General features: G+C 45.3%; 1 protein-coding gene across 6 annotated transcripts in view; it reads left to right on the forward strand.

Moving 5' to 3' along the window:
• The window catches only part of PHF20 (PHD finger protein 20), a 93,814-nt gene that overhangs the window by 51,872 nt on the left and 19,128 nt on the right, over positions 1 to 22,814 (forward strand). For 3 of the 6 annotated variants that reach the window (XM_044298336.1, XM_044298337.1, XM_044298339.1), the window contains 5 exons: positions 24 to 218; positions 6,851 to 6,907; positions 15,189 to 15,464; positions 20,640 to 20,825; positions 21,192 to 21,275. In XM_044298336.1, coding sequence (XP_044154271.1) covers positions 24 to 218; positions 6,851 to 6,907; positions 15,189 to 15,464; positions 20,640 to 20,825; positions 21,192 to 21,275 — 798 coding nt within the window. The remainder of the gene's footprint in view (positions 1 to 23; positions 219 to 6,850; positions 6,908 to 15,188; positions 15,465 to 20,639; positions 20,826 to 21,191; positions 21,276 to 22,814) is intronic. The other 3 variants (XM_044298340.1, XM_044298338.1, XM_044298342.1) reach the window with 3 other exon arrangements.

A 22,814-nucleotide genomic window follows, 5' to 3' on the forward strand; every position in this document is an offset into this window, starting at 1 on the left:
TCCCTGCACCCTTTCTTTCAAAGTGAAAACAAAGGAGTCCGCACCTGTGGACCATGTGAAACCTAAAACCCCTGAAGAAAAAGGATTGTTGCCTTTAGAGGATGTTGTTGAGCCTTCTGCTGAGACTGAGTCGACTGGTCTCCCAGACATCAAAACCAATGGCCATGAGAGTGAACTTCCAGGACCAAATGAAATTCAGATGATCACTACACTATCAGGTGACTACGTACTTGCTGTTGTCTCTGTATACCAGAAAAGCAGTCCTAGCATTAAGTACTGTTCTCACTTGTTTGCATCTGACTCGCACTGTACAATATCCATATTATGTGTCTTTCTGCTCTTTATCAGGTGTATGTAGAGCATATTTTTGTGTGTGCCTTTACACTTCCTACACTAGTACTGTTTGTTGGCCTTTTGCCGCAATTTGCTGTCTTGTGTTAGTGGCTTTGAAGATGTAGACCGCATGTCATCTGTTATCCTCTAAATACTAGTTGCATGATGGGGTAGGAAGTTGTCTTCATGCTGTCACTAACCTGCCACCATCTGTGTCTAGCATGACTGAGCTTTGTATGTTGTGAATATGGCGGTGTCGTATTAACGTAAAGGGGTTCTGCACTTTCATTTAACTGATCTATCCTCTGGATAGATCATCAGCTTCTGATCGGCGGGGGTCCGACACCCGGGACCCCCGCCGATCAGCTGTTTGAGAAGGCAGCGGCGCTCCAGCAGTGCCGCGGCCTTCTCACTGTTTACCAACGTCACGACTAGTATCAACTAGCGTGGGCGTGGCTAAGCTCCATTCAAGTGAACAGAGCTTAGCCCCGCCCACGCTAGTTGATACTAGTCGTGATGTCAGTGAGAAGGCTGCGGCGCTGTGGGGAGCGCCGCTGCCTTCTCAAACAGCTGATCGGCGGGGGTCCTGGGTTTCGGACCCCCGCCGATCAGAAGCTGATCTATCCAGAGGATAGATCATCAGTTAAATGCAAGTGCAGAACCCCTTTAATTTAAAATTTACCCCATGCCAGTAAATGTTATAAGGTAATTGATTGGCCTATTCTCACCTGCTTCTCTACCATTTCCAGTGCTGCAACTCCGGTCCTCCTTCTGGTGTTTGTATATAGGGTGCAGAATGTGACACCGATTGGCTGCCGTGCCGCTTGCACTATACCTCACCTCTCGGTAACACTGCAGCCCTGTGGGAGGAGGGCTGGAGACACAGTTGAGAACAAGTTGGTTATGTTATAACATTTACTGGCATGAGACACATTTTCATTTAACTCTGGCAACCCCTCTAGAGACATTTCCATCTCAGAATGTCATTAAACATTACAGTTGGGGTCCGGCCCCCGCTGATCCTGAATATGTAGAGGAGGCATTATTCTTGTACAGCTGGTCACCATGAACGGCATTGTTCAAGTTAAACTTGTGAAGGAGGTTCTTCATGCTAAGGATCGGTGGGAATGTCTACAATTGGACCCCCGTAAGTGAGGATGTAATGGCATGTAACCCTTTTAAATGACTAGAAGTGCTTAATTGGGACACCCCAGAATGCTTTGTTACTTCACTAAATAAATGCTTTCACTTGTTGCTGCTTAAACTACATAATAGTGAACCTTTGTAGTGGGCACCGTCTAGTTTTTGTTCGGTTTCCTTACATACTTGACTTGCAAAGCATGAACTACATATACTGTTGCTCGGTTATATATTATGTTGGTCGTCACTAACAATCTAACTAAGAGTGGAGGGAAAAGGGTGTTTTTAAAGAGAATCTGTCACTAAACAACTAATTAAAGGGGTTTTCCAGACTTTTATTGATGACCCGATCCTGTCTGATGGGGGTCGGACAACCGGGACCCCCTGCTGATCAGCTGTTTGACAAGGCACTGTCGCGCCATGGCCTTCTTGCAGCCTGGCTTAGGTCATGTGATGTCACATTTATCTGTCTCGTGGCCTAGACACAGCTCAACCCCCATTGAAGTGAATGGGGTTGAGCTGCAATACCAAGTATGACCGCTATCCAATGTACTGCGCTGTGCTTGGTAAGCAAAGAGAAAACCACAGGAGCGCCGATGCAGCCTCCAACTGCTCATCGGCGGGGGGTCCCGGGTGTCGGATACCTATCACTCAAATACTGATGACCTATATATGTCATCAGCAGAAAAATCTCAAACCCTTTTAAAACGGCGTGTAGGGTTGTAAATGGCATTAGCAAACCTACCTTTATTGTGCAATGTGGTGTAACGAAAGTGTTAGTATGCAAATGATGCTGTAAGTGCCAATATTTGGTCCTCATTTCAGCAAGTGCTCAGGCTCCTGTCCACAATCCCCACCCAGCACCTTCCCCTCTTGATTAGTGCTGTTTTGCTGCCTAACTTTACTGATTCCAATAGACATCTTGCGCACGTGCTGTCCTGCCATCTCTCCAGACTTTACCTTTTATCTCAGTGCTGGAGTCGGTGTCGTGCAGCCATCAGTCCGGACAGTGGGGGAGGGGACCTGGCGCAGGGATTCTGCTCGAGGGTGTGAGCACTTTTCAGTGATTGGGATTGTCCACTTGATTTGTAATTGGACCATGGAGCACATCAATAAAGTTTATTTGCATGTATATTACCTTCATGTAATGTCCAACATATCCCTGCCCGTCTGCACTGTAATTAGGTGGCTTTGACAGACTCCCTAAAAGATTTTGGGTGCTATCTGTATCAATGAAACAAAGTCAGATTGTATATTTTCAAACCTATAATCTTAAAGGGGTTGTCCGGAAATACATAATTTCTAACAGGTGCCGCCAGCCTGCCGCTTCTGTTCTCTGCGCTGATTCCCGCATCTCCATGTTTCTGTCTGAGGCTTGTTTGGTGGGTGTGTGGTTCCCCTTTTTTTTTTTTTCTTTTTTTTTTTTAATTTTAGGTACCTGGCATGGACATGATCACCTGATCCTCTTCAGCGAACCGCTGGCTTCAGAAGTGATTTCATTGAGACACCTAGCGGTTGGCTAAAGAGGATCATGTGACCATCCCCATATCTGGGAGGAAGAAAACAAACCCTGGACCTGAAGGTAGAGATATGGGAGTTAGCAGTGTGGAGCAGGCTGCTGAAACCTGGCAAATTATTTATTCCGGGACAGTCCCTTTAACTACTGTAGTAATTATGGCCTTACCACTTTTGGTATAGTATTTTGTCATTTTGAAAACACAGGTTTGTTTAAATACTGCTCTTTTCATTACTGCCTTGTCCCCAAGATTAAAGGGGTTGCACAGCCTATTTAGTAATATAAATTACCTATCCACAGTTCTGTGACTGCTTCAAACAGCTAATTTGTGGGGGTGTTTGGCAGGTGTCCAACTACTATCAGATATTGATGACCTATGCTGAGGACGACTCCTCAGTATTATTCCACTGCACAATCCCTTTAAATTCTAGCTTTCCGGTATAGGGAAACTCCACCTTTGATTACACATTGACCATATGGTGGCAAAATGCCAATTCTGCCATTTATTTATGTAATTAGTGTAACAGTTTTTCATCTCCTTACATTGTTGCTGCCGACTGTCTGGAGATAATGGATACATTTTGTCATTTATATCTGTACTTCTAGTACACAGCAATAGATAGGATGGCTCATGAGCATGTTCAACCCTCTGCACACCAAACAAGTTTTCCTAAGTGCTCTTTCACACAAGTGGATACCGTGCGTGTCACCCGCTACGTGAAGCCAAGCCCCATTCCGGACAGCAGAGACACGGAGCATTAACATTATTGATAATGCTCCGTGCCTCTCTGACCTTATTACTACAAAATCAGTGAGATTATAGGGGTTCTCCGGGTTCAGAGCTGAACCCGGACATACCCTTATTTTCACCAAGGGAGTCCCCCCTCCGATGCACTCCCTTGCTCTGCGCTAGATCACGCAGGGCACGGGCTCTTGTTTTCAATAACACACTACCGGGCGGAAACTTCCGCCCGCCAGTGTTTTCGGTGACATCACCAGCTCTGATGGGCGGGCTTTAGCTCTGCCCTAGCCGTTTCACTGGCTAGGGCAGCGCTAAATCCCGCCCATCAGTGCCGGTGATGTCACCAGGCTTCCTGGCAGCCCCATGGAGAGCCCCAGTAAGTCACCAGATCTCCGAAAAATGCCTTTGACCTGTGCAATTTAGCGCAGTGCAAAGGAGAGCATCGGAGCATCAACTGCTCCGATGCTCAAGTCAGGGGGGCTGCCTGGGTGAAAATGGAGGTATGTCTGGGTTCAGCTCTGAACCTGGGCAACCCCTTTAAGTTGTTAGAAAGGTGCGGCGCATTATCAATCATGTTAATGCTCCATGTCTCTGTTGTCCAGAGCGGAGCTTGGCTCTGTTTCACGCAGCGGATTACCCTCACGGCATCCGCTTGTGTGAAAGAGCCTTAAGGCTGGATTCATGTCATGTTTTTGCCCTACATTTTACATTTTTCACATCTATTTTATTTTTTTTTTTCAAGTATTGAAATCTGTCATAGGATTTCAAAACCAGAGTAAAACCTTAGTTTTGTCCCTATTTAATGTCGATGTAGACAAAACTGACCGGAACACACCAGAATGCGTTGCGTTGCGTTTACCCTGACCCACACAAGTTCTGCAAGCAGCGTTTGAGTGCATTGTGGGATACTGATTGGACACACAAGAAAATGGATCCAGTGCCCATTGACTTGGTTTTAGTGCCGGATCTGTTGTGGTTATTTTGGAGATAATACAACCGGATCCCTTCGGATGTAGCTGGTTGTATTATCATAATGGAAGAGTTTTTTTCTGATCCCTGACAGATCCAGCAAAAACGCTGATATGAAAGTAGCCTAACGTATTTCTTTGGGGAAAATAAGATACGAAAGTAAAGCGTAGTACACTACACTGTCCTGCAGAGTCCAGTAAAAAACTGTTAAAGGGGTTGTCCGGGTTCAGACCTGAACCCGGACATACCCTTTTTTTTCCCACCCAGACAGCCCCCCCCTGAGGCTAGCATCGGAGCATATCCTGCTCCGATGCGCTCCCGTGCCCTGCGCTAAATCACGCAGGGCACGGTCTCTTTTTTTTGTTTAACTTCCGCCCGGCAGTGTGTTCGGTGACGTCACCGGCTCTGAGGGGCGGGCTTTAGATCTGCTCTAGCTTTAGATCTGCTCAGTGCCGGTGACATCACCGGGGTTCCTGTCATCCCCGGTACGTCACCGGAACTCCTAAAAATGCCTTTGCCCTGTGCAATTTAGCGCAGGGCAAAGGAGAGCATCGGAGCATGAACTGCTCCGATGCTCGTGTCAGGGGGGCTGTCGGGGTGAAAATGGAGGGATGTCCGTGTTCAGCTCTGAACCCGGACAACCCCTTTTTAAAGGAGTTGTCTCGCTTCAGTAAGTGGCATTTATGTAATGTAGAGTCACTTACTAATGTACTGGGATTGTCCATATTGCTTCCTTTACTGGCTGCATTGACTTTTTCCATTACATTATACACTGCTCGTTTCCATGGTTACAGACCACCCTGCAATCTATTAGTGATGGTCGTGCTTGCACAATATAGGAAAAAGCACCGGCCTTTGTGCACTCCCACGGTCCCGGCCACCAGAGGCTGACACTTTTTCCTATAGTGTAACCATGGAAACGAATAGTGTATAATGTGATGGGAAAATTTATCCAACCAGCAAAGGAAGTAATATGGACAATCACAATACATTAGTAAGTGACATGTATTAACTTTCTCTACATGATAAATGCCACTTACTGAAGTGAGACAACCCTTTTTAATGTGTTTTTTTTTTTTTTTTGTTTGTTTACAATGAAACTTTATGGTGACTGGTGTCACTGTCATCAGTCACAGGCATCCATGTAACGTATACATTAAACATAAGACAAAAACATGATGTGAACCTAGCCTAAGAAATGCTAGATATGCTATAAAGGTGTGATCAGTGACGGCCAAGTACTATCATAACAGGGGTGCCATGTACGTTGATACAGGTTTGGGGTTCTTCTCCGTTGCAGAGATTGAATGTTATGGATATAGATAATACTGGTAAGTTACTCATATATTAACCCCTAAAGGCTGCCACCTAGTTTACTACTAAAAAACTGAAACTTCACTTTGTGAGTTAATGGGATGATACCAGCTATGTTTACCAATTAAACAATGGTGACACCAGTTGTTTTCTTTTGAACAGGCAATCTTTCAAATGCCTTTTACTATACAATGTAATACTTGTGTATTACAGTATGTAATCATTCTGACGGGCAGGGTGTAATAGTGGGAGGCCTGGGGCCCTTTAGAAGGTCCCAGGCTGAACCCTGTTGCATTTGTGGGGTACCAGTCGTTAGTCAGAGGCAGCTCTCTCCCTCTAACGGCTCAGATGCTGAGGGGTTAAACGTCTGGGATCGGAGTTCTGTATAGCTGGCACACTCAAGCGATGGCTTTTCCTGATCCCATGCCATTGCTATGGCATACTATTGTAGCACAGAGCGCTAACTGCCAGCACCGTAATAGTACATTACTGAACGTAAAGGGATTAGAGGGGTATTCCCATTTCCTAACGTTATGGCATAGAAACCGGAGGAATGGGAGTTCTATAGGTCGCTTACTGATCCTGGTCTATGCCATTGCGTTATAAGATGGGAATACGCCTTTAATCAGACTAATATGCTAACTGTATAAAATGTGTTTTTTTTGTTTTTTTTTTTGTTTTGTTTTTTATCTCGATTTGCATATTTGCTGACCAGAGTCAATGTTAATGAAAGGTGGAGCTTTACTTTTAAATTCCAGACATAAGTCGCAAGTAATAAATATCGTGCCTTGTAGCAGCAGCCATGCTAATTTCTTTGTCTGGGTTTTTCCCCCTAGCTCCTATGAAGCGGAATCCACGGTCTGACAATTCTGCTAAATACAGCAGAGAACCTTGTAAGATGCTTTGCTTAATTGCGTTGCACAAAGTATATAGTCTGTGTAAAGATTATGCCCAGTAGTGATCTAGTGCCCTAAAATCAAATATGTGCCCATCCCTCTAAGTAATGCTGTTCTTTGTCTCCAGAGGCAAGCTTTATTGCATAACCTGATACAACTCTTTGCTTATTACTGCTTTAGAAGAAAAATGGCACTTTCTAGTGCTTATTTTTTTATTTATTTTTTGTAGAATTAAGTAGCTGTCTTCCTTTTGCATTAACCTTACTGCATTTGCACTATTTGAGCTTTTGCTTTTTCTATGGCTGGTTTCAGTTCAGACAGCCATAATGTGGACCTCATTTTAGCATGTTACTGCTGCAATACCTGCCCCCCACCTTTCCCCCTTTCCTTTTTTCTCTGTACAGAGCGGAGATGCTCTACTAGCAGGATGTAAACTTTCTCTTCCATCAGACAGGGAGCTGACGGGCTCCTGATCTCTTCTCTCTGATCTTAAACACTCATTACAGCTCAGTTCTTATGTTACTGATAAGAACCTGTGTTTGACCTCTTTGTAATGTAGAGATAAGGTTTATTAGATGACTGGCTGAAGGTGAAAGTACCAGTCACACAGCTAGAAAAAACAGGTAACCCTTTGTGACAGAACAGCTTAATATCTTTAATAAAGACTCATTGAATAGATGCATTTTACTCATAATTGCCCCTTCGAAGGTGTAAATAGCTTTTAAACGTGTCTGTATTAGGTCCTCTTGACAATGGTGGAATTTTTGGCATGGACACTTGTGGTGTCTGCCTGGTGTTGTATTATTGGAAGGCAGCACTGCAGTTCACAGGCTAGCGGTTTAAGGCCTCTTTCACACTTGCGTTGTCCGGATCCGGCGTGTACTCCACTTGCCGGAATTACATGCCGGATCCGGAAAAACGCAAGTGTACTGAAAGCATTTGAAGACGGATCCGTCTTCAAAATGCGTTCAGTGTTACTATGGCACCCAGGACTCTATTAAAGTCCTGGTTGCCATAGTAGGATGGGGAGCGGTATACTTACCATCCGGGCGCTCCAGAGTGACGTCAGAGCGCCCCGGGAGCCGCACGGACGGTAAGTATGCTGCTCGCCGCTACACTTTACCATTGCTGCCAGGACTTTAGCGTCCCGGCAGCCATGGTAACCACTCTAAAAAAGCTAAACGTCGGATCCGGCAATGCGCCGAAACGACGTTTAGCTTAAGGCCGGATCCGGATCAATTCCTTTCAATGGGCATTCATTCCGGATCCGGCCTTGCGGCAAGTCTTCTGTTTTTTTTTGGCCGGAGCAAAAAGCGCAGCATGCTGCGGTATTTTCTCCGGCCAAAAAACGTTCTGTTCCGGAACTGAAGACATCCTGATGCATCCTGAACGGATTTCACTCCATTCAGAATGCATTAGGATAATCCTGATCAGGATTCTTCCGGCATAGAGCCCTGACGACGGAACTCTATGCCGGAAGACAATAACGCAGGTGTGAAAGAGCCCTAAGCAAAAATGACTAGCGTTGTGTCTAGACAGACTCTGCGTGAAGCCATGCTGGTTGTCTACTCAGTCTGGTTCCATTTGGGAGCCTTCACATGCGGCAGATTTTGTGGCAGAAAATTCTGCAACTGAAAATCCATTCACATCAATGGGGCTTGCAGAAATCCATGTGCTTGCTGCCCAGTTCAAATGAATGGAACAGATTTTTTGTTGTAAGAATTTTCGGCCACAAAATCTTCTGCGTGTAAAGGTGCCCATTGATGGAGCGAAGCTGTGAGCGTAAAGTGGAAAGCCGTGGCAGCAACTGCTGTTTATCTTGACAGTGTGAAAATCTGCCTTGTGAGCAATCCCTTTACAGCAGTCTGAAACCAGCTTAAAGGGAACCTGTCACCGGGATTTTGTGTATAGAGCTGAGGACATGGGTTGCTTGATGGCCGCTAGCACATCCGCAATACCCAGTCCCCATAGCTCTGTGTGCTTTTATTGTGTCAAAAAAACGATTTGATACATATGCAAATTAACCTGAGATGAGTCCTGTCCCTGTCTCACGTACAGGACTCATCTCAGGTTAATTTGCATATGTATCAAATCGGTTTTTTGACACGATAAAAGCACACCGCTATGGGGACTGGGTATTACGGATGTGCTAGCGGCCATCTAGCAACCCATGTCCTCAGCTCTATACACAAAATCCCGGTGACGGGTTCCCTTTAACCCCTTAGGGACCCATGACGTACCGGTACGTCATGAGTTTAAATTGAGATTGTGGCGCCCCAGGGGTTAATCCGCACAGAATGCCGGCTGAAATCATTCAGCCGGCATCCTGTCACAACGTTGGGGGGGGGGGGCACAATCAGAAACTTTAGTGTGGCACAAATCTATATTTATCACCCAACCCCCCCCCCCCCCCCCCCGCATGATTTTAGCCCGGTGGGAGGTGCAGGGGGGAATAATAGTTGGCTTCTAGTGGGTATACCAGGGTGTCAGCACATTGCTGACACCCTGGTATAAACGGCTGACATCTGTGAATGGATGTCAGCCGTTTAACCCTTTCCATACAGCGGTCCGTATGGACCGCTATATGGGATGCGTTTCCCCGCTGCTTACCCTTCCCCGAAGTTGTGGCCACAACTTCGCAGTGGGGGAAGGTTCCCATGGCAACAGGACGCCTTCTCAGGCGTCCTGCTGTCCATGGTGCTGAACAGATCTATGCTAAAAGCCTAGATCTGTTCAGTGTAAGTAAAATAAGTACAGAACCCTATATAAGATAACCGCCCAAAAACTGAAAAAACTATGGATCTTAGGCTATGGAGACACTAAAACTTTTTTTGTTTTAAAAATGAAATCATTGTGTAAAACTTGCATAAATAAATAAAAAAGTATACATATTAGGTATCGCCGCATCCGTGACAACCCGCTCTATAAAATTACCACATGATCTAACCTTTCAGATGAATGTTGTAAATAACAAAAAAAAGTGCCAAAAAAGCTATTTCTTGTTACCTTGCTGCACAAAGTGTAATATAGAGCAACCAAAAATCATATGTACCCTAAACTAGTACCAACAAAACTGCCACTTTATCCTGTAGTTTCTAAAATGGAGTCACTTTTTGGGAGTTTCTACTCTAGGGGTGCATCAGGGGGGCTTCAAATGGGACATGGTGTCAAAAAAAACAGTCCAGCAAAATCTACCTTCCAAAAAAACATATGGCATTCCTTTCCTTCTGCGCCCTGCCTTGTGCCGGTACAGCGGTTTACAACCACATATGAGGTGTTTCTGTAAACTACAGAATCAGGGCCATAAATATTGAGTTTTGTTTGGCTGTTAACCCTTGCTTTGTTACTTGAAAAAAAGATATTAAAATGGAAAATCTGCCAAAAAAGTGAAATTTTGAAATTGTATCTCTATTTTCCATTAAGTCTTGTGCAACACCTAAAGGGTTAGCAAAGTTTGTAAAATCAGTTTTGAATACCTTGAGGGGTGTAGTTTCTTAGATGGGGTCACTTTTAGGGAGTTTCTATTCTAGGGGTGCATCAGGGGGCTTCAAATGGGACATGGTGTAAATAAACCAGTCCAGCAAAACCTGCCTTCCATAAACCATACGGCGCACCTTTCCCTCTACGCCCCGCTGTGTGGCCGTACAGTAGTTTACGCCCACATATGGGGTGTTTCTGTAAACGGCAGTCAGGGCAATAAAGATACAGTCTTGTTTGGCTGTTAACCCTTGCTTTGTTAGTGGAAAAATTGGGTTAAAATGGAAAATTTTTGGGTGGTTTCTATTATGTAAGCCTCGCAAAGTGACTTCAGAGCTGTAGTGGTCCCTAAAAATTGGGTTTTTGTAAATTTCAGAAAAATTTCAATATTTGCTTCTAAAGTTCTAAACCTTGTAACATCCCCAAAAAATAAAATATTATTCCCAAAATAATTCAAACATGAAGTAGACCTATGGGGAATGTAAAGTCATCACAATTTTGGGGGGTATTACTATGTATTACAGAAGTAGAGAAACTGAAACTTTGAAATTTGCAAATTTTTCAAAATTTTGGGTAAATTGGGTATTTTATGCAAAAAAAATAATTTTTTTTTAACGTAATTTTACCAGTGTCATGAAGTACAATATGTGACAAAAAACAATCTCAGAATGGCCTGGATAAGTCAAAGCGTTTTAAAGTTATGAGCACTTAGTGACACTGGTCAGATTTGCAAAAAAAAATGGCCAAGTCCTTAAGGGGTTAAGGGTAAATTCACTCTGACTTGTCACAGTTTCTGGATTCTTACTATTTAATTTATTTTATGAAGTGATTATATTGTTGTGCAGTGTCAGGATGTTTATGACCCCAGGATAGGTCTTCAATATCAGATCGGTGGAGGTGCTAATCGGCTGCTTGAAGAGGCCACAGCACTAGTGAGAGAGGTCTGCGTCCTCTAAAATGTTAATCTGCACACCGTCATAAGGCCAATGTGCATCTCATTCAGGTGAATGGGCCTGGGAGCCACTATACAACATGCTTTGAGCAGACTGGAGCACCGTGACCACTGACAGGCTTGCTATGTAACTGATTTCTATTGGTGTCAGTAACTTTTCTACAGATTGCAGTTAACATAAACCATTTAGACTGGCTGTTTGGAGGACCTAGTGCCTGCTTTAACATTAAATCATAGCTTTTTTTCCTTGCTGTTATTGCAGTCTCCAATCCTGGTCTAACCAAGGGTCTGATCATCTGGTTTAACACCTTCCTAAGCATGATACTGTTGATTCTTAAGATTAGACTCCTGGTCAGGCTGTGATTTGTGACTGTTTTATGGGTGAAGAAATGGACCGGTGTCCAGGCAACCTCTTTAAAGGGAACCTGTCACTGGGATTTTGTGTATAGAGCTGAGGACACTGGCTGCTGGATGGCCACTAGCACATCCTCAATACCCAGTCCCCATAGCTCTGTGTGCTTTTTATTGTGTAAAAAAAAAAATATATTTTTTTATCCATATGCAAATTACCCTGAGATGTGTCCTGTACGTGAGAGGAGTCCAGCACCGCCCCACATCCTCAGAATCTCCTCCTTGCTCCCCCACATCAGAAAGCCAGAGCTCTGTAATCTCGTGATGCGCGAGGTAGCTGGCTTTCTGACGTCGGGGAGCAAGGAGGAGATTCTGAGGATGCGGCGCGGTGCTGGGCTCCTTCACACTGGACTCATCTCGCGTACAGGACACATCTCAGGGTAATTTGCATATGGATCAAATCGGGGTTGTGTTTGTTTTTCTTTTTTGTTTTTTTACACAATAAAAGCACACAGAGCTATGGGGACTGGATATTGCTAGATGGCTGCTAGCACATCCGCAACCCATGTCCTCAGCTCTATACACAAAATCCCGGTGACAGGTTCCCTTTACCAAGGAGATTTAAGGGTAATTCTGGTGCAGTTGAGATTCCTATTTTATTTCCCAAGTGTTCATTATGAAGGGCTCTGACCTGAATTCTTTCTGTCAGCACAGAGCCTGCTAGGTGACATAAGATCTTGGAGAGTATGCTTGTAACAGGCAGAGGTGACTATTTGCAGGTATCCCTGATGGCTGCTGTTCTCTGCTACTGGAGTAGTATAAAGTTAGGGGCATTTCTGGTTCTTCAGACAGACTTCTTGGACTGTTTGCTTTATCAGGGTTTTGGGATGTTCAGTGTGAGGGGCCCGGGCATATGGGGGACATTTTTTAGTCTCTGATAACCCCTTTAAAAACTCTATTGAAGTTTATAGAGAAAACAATGCTGTGAATTTCAAAAAAGGGGGGGGGAAAGCAAAGTGTTCATAAGATTTGTCCAGTCTTATTCACTTTGCTGGTATTGTATCACGCTGCAGTTTTTCCACACCATAAAACTGCACGTAATCCACAGCATGTGCAGTTACCCTAAGGCCCCATGCACACGGCCGTGTGTATTACTGTACTGTGCCGGCAGCAGGGAGCGCACAGCGTCATAGCACCCAGTGACGCCGTGCGCTCCTGCTCTCTGGAGGGATCCAGGCCGCGGTTCCACGGCCCGCACACGGCTGTGAAACACGGCCGTGTGCATGGGGCCTAAGACTTTGTGTTACATACTGTTCTGCCTGCTGTAGGGAAGAACTAGTAATTCGCCTACGTAGAATGGATTCAGTTCTTGCTCGCTTGTCCATGTACACGCCTACATATCGGCAGGATGAAGTAGTGAGCACTATTGTGAGGCTAGTGGATTAAAGGGGCTGTCTCATCGTTCACCAGGTGGCCGGGAAACAGCGGAGCGCAGCAAGCTATGCCTTTTCTCTAACCTGGGTACAGTATGGCTTGCTGTGCTCGTCTGTAGCTACAGAAACAGCGAGTGCCAGGCCACTCCTAGAGGTCAGGACTTGGTCTCCTCTCGCCTTAGTAACTGTGACCTTAGACAACCCCTTTAACAGCATCTTGCCTTTTAAGATCTAAGACCTTCTGGTAGGCAGTCTAAAGAGCAGTGTGATATACGGTCTGAGCTTTTTATTAAAGAGGACCTGCCAGCTCTCCTGACGTAGTTTTTATGTGAATGTGTTCCATATAGAATATAAATTCTAAAACCTTTTTCTTATAATTCTGTTGTGCTGTTCCTCTGTTATTCCAGCTATTAATATGATTAGATTGGGTGTTACTAGTTGGGGGGAGGTGTTTTACAGTCCAGTCAGTGCTGGTAGTATCAGACTGTGCTGGGACACATCCCTTTTGACATCTTGTCAATTTAGTCATACATTTTTAGGAATAATGACTGGAACGATGCAACTCAGTTATAGGAAAAAATGCTCTGGAATTGTTCTTTTGTGGCATACAAGTATTTACTAAAATGGGCATGTCCTCTTAGAGGGATGCATGGAGGAGTAAATATACTTGGACTTTTACTACCCCAGTCCTTATTTTGTCGTCTTGCTGCACAGCTATTGTAGTTACTCACACTGTCGGAGGCATCCAGCTTTTAGAATCTCCATGTTCTCCTTAAGGCACTTTCACACTTGCGTCAAAGTTTTCCGGCATTGAGTTCCGTCCTCTGGGCTCAATACCAGGGAAAAAACTGACTCGTTTTATCCCCTTGCATTCTGAATGGAAAGCAATCCTTTCAGGATGTCTTCATTTCAGTCTTTTTGCCTTTTCAGGACGGAGATAATACCGCAGCATGCTGCAGTTTTCTCTCGTGCCCAAAATCCTGAACACTTGCCGGAATGCCGCAATTTTTTTTTTCCATTGGAATGTATTAGTGCTGGATCCGGCAATAAAATTGCCACATTGACGGATCTGGTCTTCCGGTCTGCGCATGTGCAGACCTTTAAAAAATGTAAAAAAATAAAAATGCCGGATCAATTTTTCCGGATGACACCGGAGAGACGGATCCGGTATTGCAATATATTTGTGAAACAGATCAGTCTACGAATGGTTTCCGTTTGCATACAGATTGCCGGATCCGGCAGGCAGTTCCGGCGACTGAACAGCCTGCCGGAATCCAGCAACGCAAGTGTGAAAGTACCCTTACAAGGCCAGGTTCACCTACAGATGCTCAGTGTGGTTAAGAAATGCATCGACTGTTGCTTTAAGAGGTGGTAAAATGTAGGCATGCACTCTTCACTGCAACGCATTTCATTTAAAGAAGCTGAAAATTACACGCATTACTCCATATTTAGGATCATTGGGCAGTAACATAGTACATAAGGCCAAAAAGACATTTGTCCATCTAGTTCGGCCTGTCATCCTGCAGTCAGAAATGATCTGTCATTTTTCCACCTTCTGTCCTTTTTGCACATAATGATTTGTATTGTGAATAATATGAAGAGTGCATGAAGTGCATTGGGATGCACACTACCATGTGCATCCCGCATTTCCCCCTTCCGCAGGCGCCAAACTGTTGCAAATGCCTTTTTATCTGCAAATCGGAAAATGGGACTTTTTTTGTGTTGCAGGGACACAGATTTGGAGAGCACACTGTGTGCTGTCCGCATCTTTTGCATTCCCTAGGCCAGGCCTATGGATTGAAAACTCCTAATCGTCTCACATCTAGCATCTAAGTGATGAGGATGTATGTATTCTATACCACATCAACTCTCTATTTGAACCTGGCCTTCCAGCCCCCCTCTTGTAGATTATATGGCTAATTGACCAAGCTTCTCTAGTTTCCTTTTTTTTTTTGTTTTGTGTTTTTTAGTTTTCTTCCCTTTATGATTTGAATTCTTGCATTTTTACTTTCCTATTTTATTTTATTTTTTTTCTTGTTTTTCTTGTTTTGTTGTGTACTTACAGTAACAAATACTTTGAAGAAACCAGATGATCCAGCTGCCAAAGCTGTGACCTTGGACCTGGACGCCAACAGGTTTAAATGCAAAATTTTGGATTGCTCCAAATCCTTTCGCAAAGCCAAATTGCTGCATTATCACCTGAAGTATTTCCATGGAGTTGAAAAGGCAGAGCAGGATCAGATGTCCATGACCAGGCATATGCAGACAAGAGGCTCTTTAGCTCATGAAAAGAACAGCCAGCAGACCTCAAAAAGGAGACGCACCACCTCTGGTTCCCTGCGTAAGACTGCTCGCCTTTATGTCCTGTGGCTCTGTTTAGGCTTAGATTGTAGTGCTCTTGTAGTTATGTCCTATGGTTACCGGATCATGGTTGAGACATAGGCGAATCCCTGTCCTACATGTCATTTACCCCTTTAGTGTTGATTATATTTCCTTTCCTCTCGTTTCTTTTAGTTTGTTTTATTTGCCTGGAGTATAAAAACATTTGCTGTAATTTAATTACAGAAAATTGGTGTTTTTTAGATTACCACCTACATGAGGTTTCCCCCCCTCCCCCTCTCTATTCCTCTTAACGTTTGAGAAAAATATATATTTTCTCCTCACTTGCTGAGTGGATGCTCTTCTTTCTCTTGGTGAGATGCTAGGGCTAAGTTTAAGGGCTTATTTACACGACCGTGTGAAGCCTGTGCTGTGGACCGCAAATTACTGTCCGCTAAGCACGGGCACCTGCTGTGTGGCAGCCACATGGGGATCGCGGCCCCATTCACTTGAATGGGTCCACGATCCCTCTGTTCCACAAAAAGATAGCGCAAGCTCTATCTTTATGCGGTGCGGAAGCACGGAACAGAACCTCAGAAAGCACTCCGTAGTGTTCTGTTCTGTTCCGGATTTGCGGACCCATTGAATGGAATGGGTCCGCATCCGTGAAACGGAATGGCTACGGAACGGGACCCGTGTATTGCGGGTCCTCAATACGGACACGGGCTTCACAAGGTCGTGTGAATAAGCCCTAACACTGAGGCAAATGGATGTCTGTTTCACCTCACTGCAACGGCTCACAGACACATAATTTTTTTTTGCAGGTTCTGTTTTAAAAAAAAAAAGATTTTTTATATTGATGGCTTATCCTCAGTATGGGTCATCAATATCAGATTGGCGGGGGTCCAGGTCCACCACTGATCAACAGTTTGAAGAGACCAGTGACATCACGTTCATTGGTCATATGGACTAGGCGCAGCTCAGTCCCCTTCCAGTTAATGGCTGCATTACCAAGCAAGGCCGCTAGTGCAATGGACAGTGCTGTTTGGTAAGCGGCGAGGAGGCCTTGGAGCTCACAGGATCAGCAGGGGTGCAGGAAGTCAGGTGCCCACCGATCTGAAATTGACCTATCCTGAAGCTAGATCATCAATATGAAGCACATGGACAAACCTCTTTTAACGCCTTCCTCCCTATTTATTTTTCTTGTATGTTGTAAAGTGCTTTTCAAAAGAGCCATCCTGGTAACCAGATGATGTGGGTTGGTTGTCAATTCCCACATTTGCACCAGCACTGGCCGGCAGCACATTACGTGGAAAAGGAGAAATATATTGGTGCACTGCATTTAATTTAAAGGGAAGGTCCTAATGAAGAATCTTCAGATTCAGAGCCATGCTTTCCAGTGGCTCTCCACTGATGGCAGCCAAACCTGTCCCTGTGCAGTTGGGACAATTGGATTTTCTGATTGCCTCCTAGATAATGGCCCTTCTGTAACTTTAAAACAGTAGAAATCACAACCCTACTTGGCACCATCATATGTGGTATGGGTAGGGTTGGCTTTGTAAAACAGCATTTAGTTTTTCTGGAGATAGATATTCTGAACGTTTGGCTTAGCATGTCCGTGCAGTGGAGAAAGGGGAGCAAGTCAATGGCTCCTCTCCAATGAGAACGTGTTGCAGACCAACATGACTGATCCTTCTTTCCCCTGACTTTTGCTGCAGAAGGAGAGTGGAAGTCCCCATACAGATTAGATGGCAGGCGGGTCCCGACCAAAATTGGTGGATACGGCCAGAAGCAATGTAATGTGTGTTCACAGGCTGGCGCACACATGCAGTTTGTGAGACAGACAATAGTGGAAACCAAAAAAAGGGTGAAAGTATAATTCTTTCCTATAATTATTTTGGATCCACTCCTTGTTTTGGATATGAAAAACTAACTTAAAGGGGTTATCCTATGTTTAATGTAAGGCTACTTTCACACTGCTGTTTTGGCTTTCCGTTTGTCAGATCCGTTCAGGGCTCTCACAAGCGGTCCAAAACGGATCGGTTCAGCCCCAATGCATTCTGAATGGAAAAGGATCCGCTCAGAATGAATCAGTTTGCCCCCATTCCGCTTTGTAGGCGGACGCCAAGACGCTGCAAGCAGACATAACTGAGCCAAACTGATCCGTACTGACACACAATGTAAGGGCTCTTTCACACTTGCGTTGTCCGGATCTGGCGTGTACCCCATTTGCCGGAATTACACGCCGGATCCGGAAAAACGCAAGTGAACTGAAAGCATTTGAAGACGGATCCGTCTTCAAAATGCGTTCAGTGTTACTATGGCAGCCAGGACGCTATTAAAGTCCTGGTTGCCGTAGTAGTGAGGAGCGGGGGAGCAGTATACTTACAGACCATGCGGCTCCCGGGGCGCTCCAGAATGACGTCAGAGCGCCCCATGCGCATGGATGACGTGCCATGCGATCACGCCATCCATGCGCGTGGGGCGCCCCGGTTCCCCAGTACACTTTACCATGGCTGCCAGGACTTTAGCGTCCCGGCAGCCATGGTAACCATTCAGAAAAAGCTAAACTGCCTTTCAATGGGCATTAATTCCGGATCCGGCCTTGCGGCAAGTGTTCGGGATTTTTGGCCGGAGCAAAAAGCGCAGCATGCTGCGGTACTTTCTCCGGCCAAAAAAACGTGTTGGTCCTGAACCGAAGACATCCTGGTGCATCCTGAACTGATTTCTCTCCATTCAGAATGCATTAGGATAAAACTGATCAGGATTCTTCCGGCATAGAGCCCCGGCGACGGAACTCTATGCCGGAAGAAAAGAACGCAGGTGTGAAAGAGCCCTAAGTCAATGGGGACTGATTCGTTTTCTCTGGCACAACAGAAAATGGATCAGTCCTCCATTGACTTTCAATGGTGTTCAAGATGGATCAGTCTTGGCTATGTTACAGATAATACAAACGGATCCGTTCTGAACGGTTGTATTATCTGAACGGATCAGTCTGTGCAGATCCATGTCAGATCCGCACCAACCACGAGTGTGAAAGTACTACTTTCACACTAGCGGCAGGACGGATGTGACCCAGTTCCCAGTCGTATCCGTCCTGCTATTTCGCCGTGCTGCTGGACTTCCACGCTACCTTCATTGACTATAATGGGGGGGGAGAGGGTGCTCCGCTGCAACACGACGAGAGGCCGCCGGACTAAAAGTACTGCATGTCTGACTTTTTAGTCTGGCGGCCGATCACTACATACTGCCATGCTGTGCCGAAGCTCCGCCCCCGTCCCCATTATAGTCAATGGGGGCAGAGCGGGTCCGGTAGCAGGACAAATCAGACAGGGTGAACAGCCTGTCGGATCTGTCCTGCTAGTGTGAAAGTAACCTGAAGCATGAACATGAGACATCATACAGTACATGGCAATCTCTTTCCAACAAACTTGGAACCAGCACTGTACCTCACATGGATCTAGAGATTTTCCCATTTATTGCTCTGCTAGATTTATTTCAAACTGGCAGCTCTGGGGAGGGGGTGCATTTGAACTGCCAGCAGCTGCAAGGATACCCCCCTGATAAAGATGGAACTAAGCGCACGTGTCAACCGCAGTGAGCTGGACTTTCGGAAAAGGGGCAAACGGCGTGTGGCGCTGTACAGATTTCAGAGAATAACTCAGTGGCTATACGAAGTTTATACTTCCATGCAATTACGAAGGTATTCAGATCCAGCTGCTGGTTTGAAAGTTCTAGGGCAGGCATGCTCAACCTGCGGCCCTCCAGCTGTTGCAAAACTACAACTCCCATCATTCCTGGACAGCCCACAGCTATCAGCCTACAGAAGGGCATGGTGGGAGTTGTGGTTTTACAACAGCTGGAGGGCCGCAGGTTGAGCATCCCTGTTCTAGGGTATTTTTCATGGGATAACCCCTATAAAAACCACATGTGGGTAACTGTTTGGTGAGGAGCCTAAATGACAATGACTTGGACCCCTCTACTGTGATGTCAAGCATGTGCTTGGGTTGGGATCTTCTGCACTGGATAACCCATCAGACAAAAATATTTAATACTGTTGAATATGTGGTCACAAAGCCGCATGTGACTATGGCATCATAGACCACAACGGATGTGGCGTACAACCACAACATTTCTGCGATTTGGTTCTGTTTTTACAGCCAAATTGCAAGAATAAAATGGCCGCACAAGCATATTTCAGTCAACACGTAATTTTGGCCATGCAGCTTTTCTGAAACTTCATACATGGCGTTGTGTAGCCCCAGCCTTACACGTTGATTTATCGAAAATTAAAGGGGTTGTCCGCCTTTTCTCTTACTAATTTAATGTTTTGGATAGGTCATCACCATCTCATCGGTGGGGGTCAGACACCCGGGACCCCCTGTCGATCAGCTTTTTGAGAAGGCAGCACTGCTCGCAGTAGTGCCATGGCCTTCTTGCTGCATCGCGCAAGCCAGTGATGTCACGACTGTCATGTGACCCCTGGGTGTCTGACCCCCACCGATCAGATGCTGGTGACCAATCCAAAGGATAGATCGGTAAGAAGAAAGGCAGACAATCCCTTTGTACTACTTATGTGATATTTTTAAGATAATTTCTGGCCTGTTGATGTTCCTGGAGCACAAGCTTGGGCATTGCTAGACTAGTGGACTGTGGCAGATCCCAATTAAGTTTCCTAGTTATCTGTTGGACAGTAGTTGGATTAGTGACTGGGCTCTTCACTATTGGTAACAATGGGTTTTTAGATACAAATGCCTAATAATATTACTTCTAGAATCTGGTCATTGACTATTGGCCAGGACTAATTCTTCATGCATGTGTCTGTGATAGCCTGTAGATGGTTATTTTACCTAATCTTTCCCAGAGGAACTTCTTTTTTATCTTGTAATAGTGTGATATGACTCTTTATGGGAATGACCGCTGACTAGAAGGTTGATGTTACACGGAGCCATCAAACATCTCCAGTAATGCTTTTCTTTCTGCCGTTATGTGGTGGCATGGCCGCTGACTGTTGGTTTTAGTTTGCTCAGTGGTTGACAATGTTCTGCCTGATGGTCTCAACCCTGGTTTGAGTACATTGAAGCATGATCTACGTGTCTGTTCTCCATTTTCGTAGTCCCGTCAGTGAATGTGTATGTGGCGTTTGAAATCTGTGGTTGATTCCAGACTTTGTATGACCTGTTTCTGGTTTCTTTAGACACCCCGTTTCAGATTTCTCTACGAAGTTCGCCCCATGATGGTAAAGACTTAATTTGTGAGAAGAGGCGCCATTCAAGCCCAGCCACAAATAGCTCAAGTGTCCAAAGACCCACATTGAAAGAGAAAAGCAAAGAGAATCAAATTCAGAAGTCTTGTCGCAAGCCTGAGAAGGGTTCAGATAGTGGTAAGGGTTGTTTTATTGCTTTTAAAAATAGACACCACTCAAGTAGCTTAACTGGGGTCACAGGACCTATACCTAAGTGCCCTACGTAATGAGCCAAAATGATGTAACAAGAGAAGAAATGAAAAAGATAGAAATGACAACCCAACATGGACATTGTATGTTACAGGAAAAGTGCCTAAGGCAAACCTCCTACAGGTCCAATTGGACAGAGAACTTACACCACCAGTCCAATGTGCTTCACTGTTGGCTTTTGATAATTTTATGATATTCTAAAGATGGGTAAAAGTAGATATTCAGTGTCTCAGGATGTTGCCATACTGCTCTGCATTATTAGGCGTCGGCTCTAATTCTCAAACTCCTTTACAGTTAAAGAGAATGTAAAGGAGAAGTTTAAAGACCTTTTGAGCCTTAAATCAAAGAAGAAGAAAAAGAAGAAAAGAATCAAGTCAGGTAATGAAAGTGTCACATTTTTCGACTTTGGCAGTGTTCACGCTTCTGTCTCATTTTATAAGCTGTCATATTAACAGTAGCAGAATAGTTATTGGGTGAAGGCCGCCAATCGATGTCATTACAGTACCCATTGAGTTAATTAGCCTGCATCTCTCGCCCACATAGTAGGCCAAGATATACTCTATAGAATTTTATGAACCTACGGACAACATGCATTATTTTTAATTATTTTTTATATGTAGTCTTTAAATACGTTCCCTTCCTCCACTGTCACCCAAATGGTTGCTCTGTACATCTGTCTCTGTTCACATTAGCATCATTTTTACAACGCCATGACAGTTTTGCCAATCAATTAGCAGATGGCTTTCAGGCTGCACAATTTTTTGCCCTCTAAAATATGACTAAGGCTACTTTCACACTAGCGTTCGATCGGATCCGTTCTGAACGGATCCGATCATATTAATGCAGACGGAGGCTCCGTTCAGAACGGATCCGTCTGCATTAAAATGGCAAAAAAAAGCTAAGTGTGAAAATAGCCTCGGACGGATCCGTCCAGACTTTCAATGTAAAGTCAATGGGGGACGGATCCGCTTGAAGATTGAGCCATATTGTGGCATCTTCAAACGGATCCGTCCCCATTGACTTACATTGTAAGGCTCCTTTCACACTAGCGTTCGCTGGTCCGCTCGTGAGCTCCGTTTGAAGGGGCTCACGAGCGGACCCGACCGCCTCCGTCCAGCCCTGATGCAGTCTGAATGGATGCGGATCCGCTCAGACTGCATCAGTCTGACGCGTTCAGCCTCCGCTCCGCTCAGCAGCGTTCGGGTGTCCGCCTGGCCGTGCGGAGGCGTGCGGATCCGTCCAGACTTACAATGTAAGTCAATGGGGACGGATCCGTTTGAAGATGCCACAATGTGGCTCAATCTTCAAGCGGATCCGTCCCCCATTGACTTTACATTGAAAGTCTGGACGGATCCGTACGAGGCTATTTTCACACTTAGCTGTTATATGCTAAAAATAATGCAGACGGATCCGTTCTGAACGGAGCCTCCGTCTGCATTATTAGCGATCGTAGAACGGATCCGCCCGAACGCTAGTGTGAAAGTAGCCTTAGTCTGGACGGATCCGCACGCCTCCGCACGGCCAGGCGGACACCCGAACGCTGCAAGCAGCGTTCAGCTGTCCGCCTGTCCGTGCGGAGGCGAGCGGAGGCTGAACGCCGCCAGACTGATGCAGTCTGAGCGGATCCGCTCCATTCAGACTGCATCAGGGCTGGACGGAGGCGTTCGGGTCCGCTCGTGAGCCCCTTCAAACGGAGCTCACGAGCGGACCGACGAACGCTAGTGTGAAAGCAGCCTAATATGAACAGAGCCTAATGGGTTCAGTGGCGCCTTGCTGGAAAATCCGGAAAATCCCAAGTTTGCTGTGCCCACTTCATGTCCCTTTGACCTCACTTGCATGACGGTTTCTTTTTATGACATTACCACTTTATTGAACTGGCTTATGATGATTTTTTTTCCACACGTACATCTCATCTGT

The sequence above is a fragment of the Bufo gargarizans genome, chromosome 6 (genome assembly GCF_014858855.1).
Source record: "Bufo gargarizans isolate SCDJY-AF-19 chromosome 6, ASM1485885v1, whole genome shotgun sequence".
Classification (NCBI taxonomy): domain Eukaryota; kingdom Metazoa; phylum Chordata; class Amphibia; order Anura; family Bufonidae; genus Bufo; species Bufo gargarizans.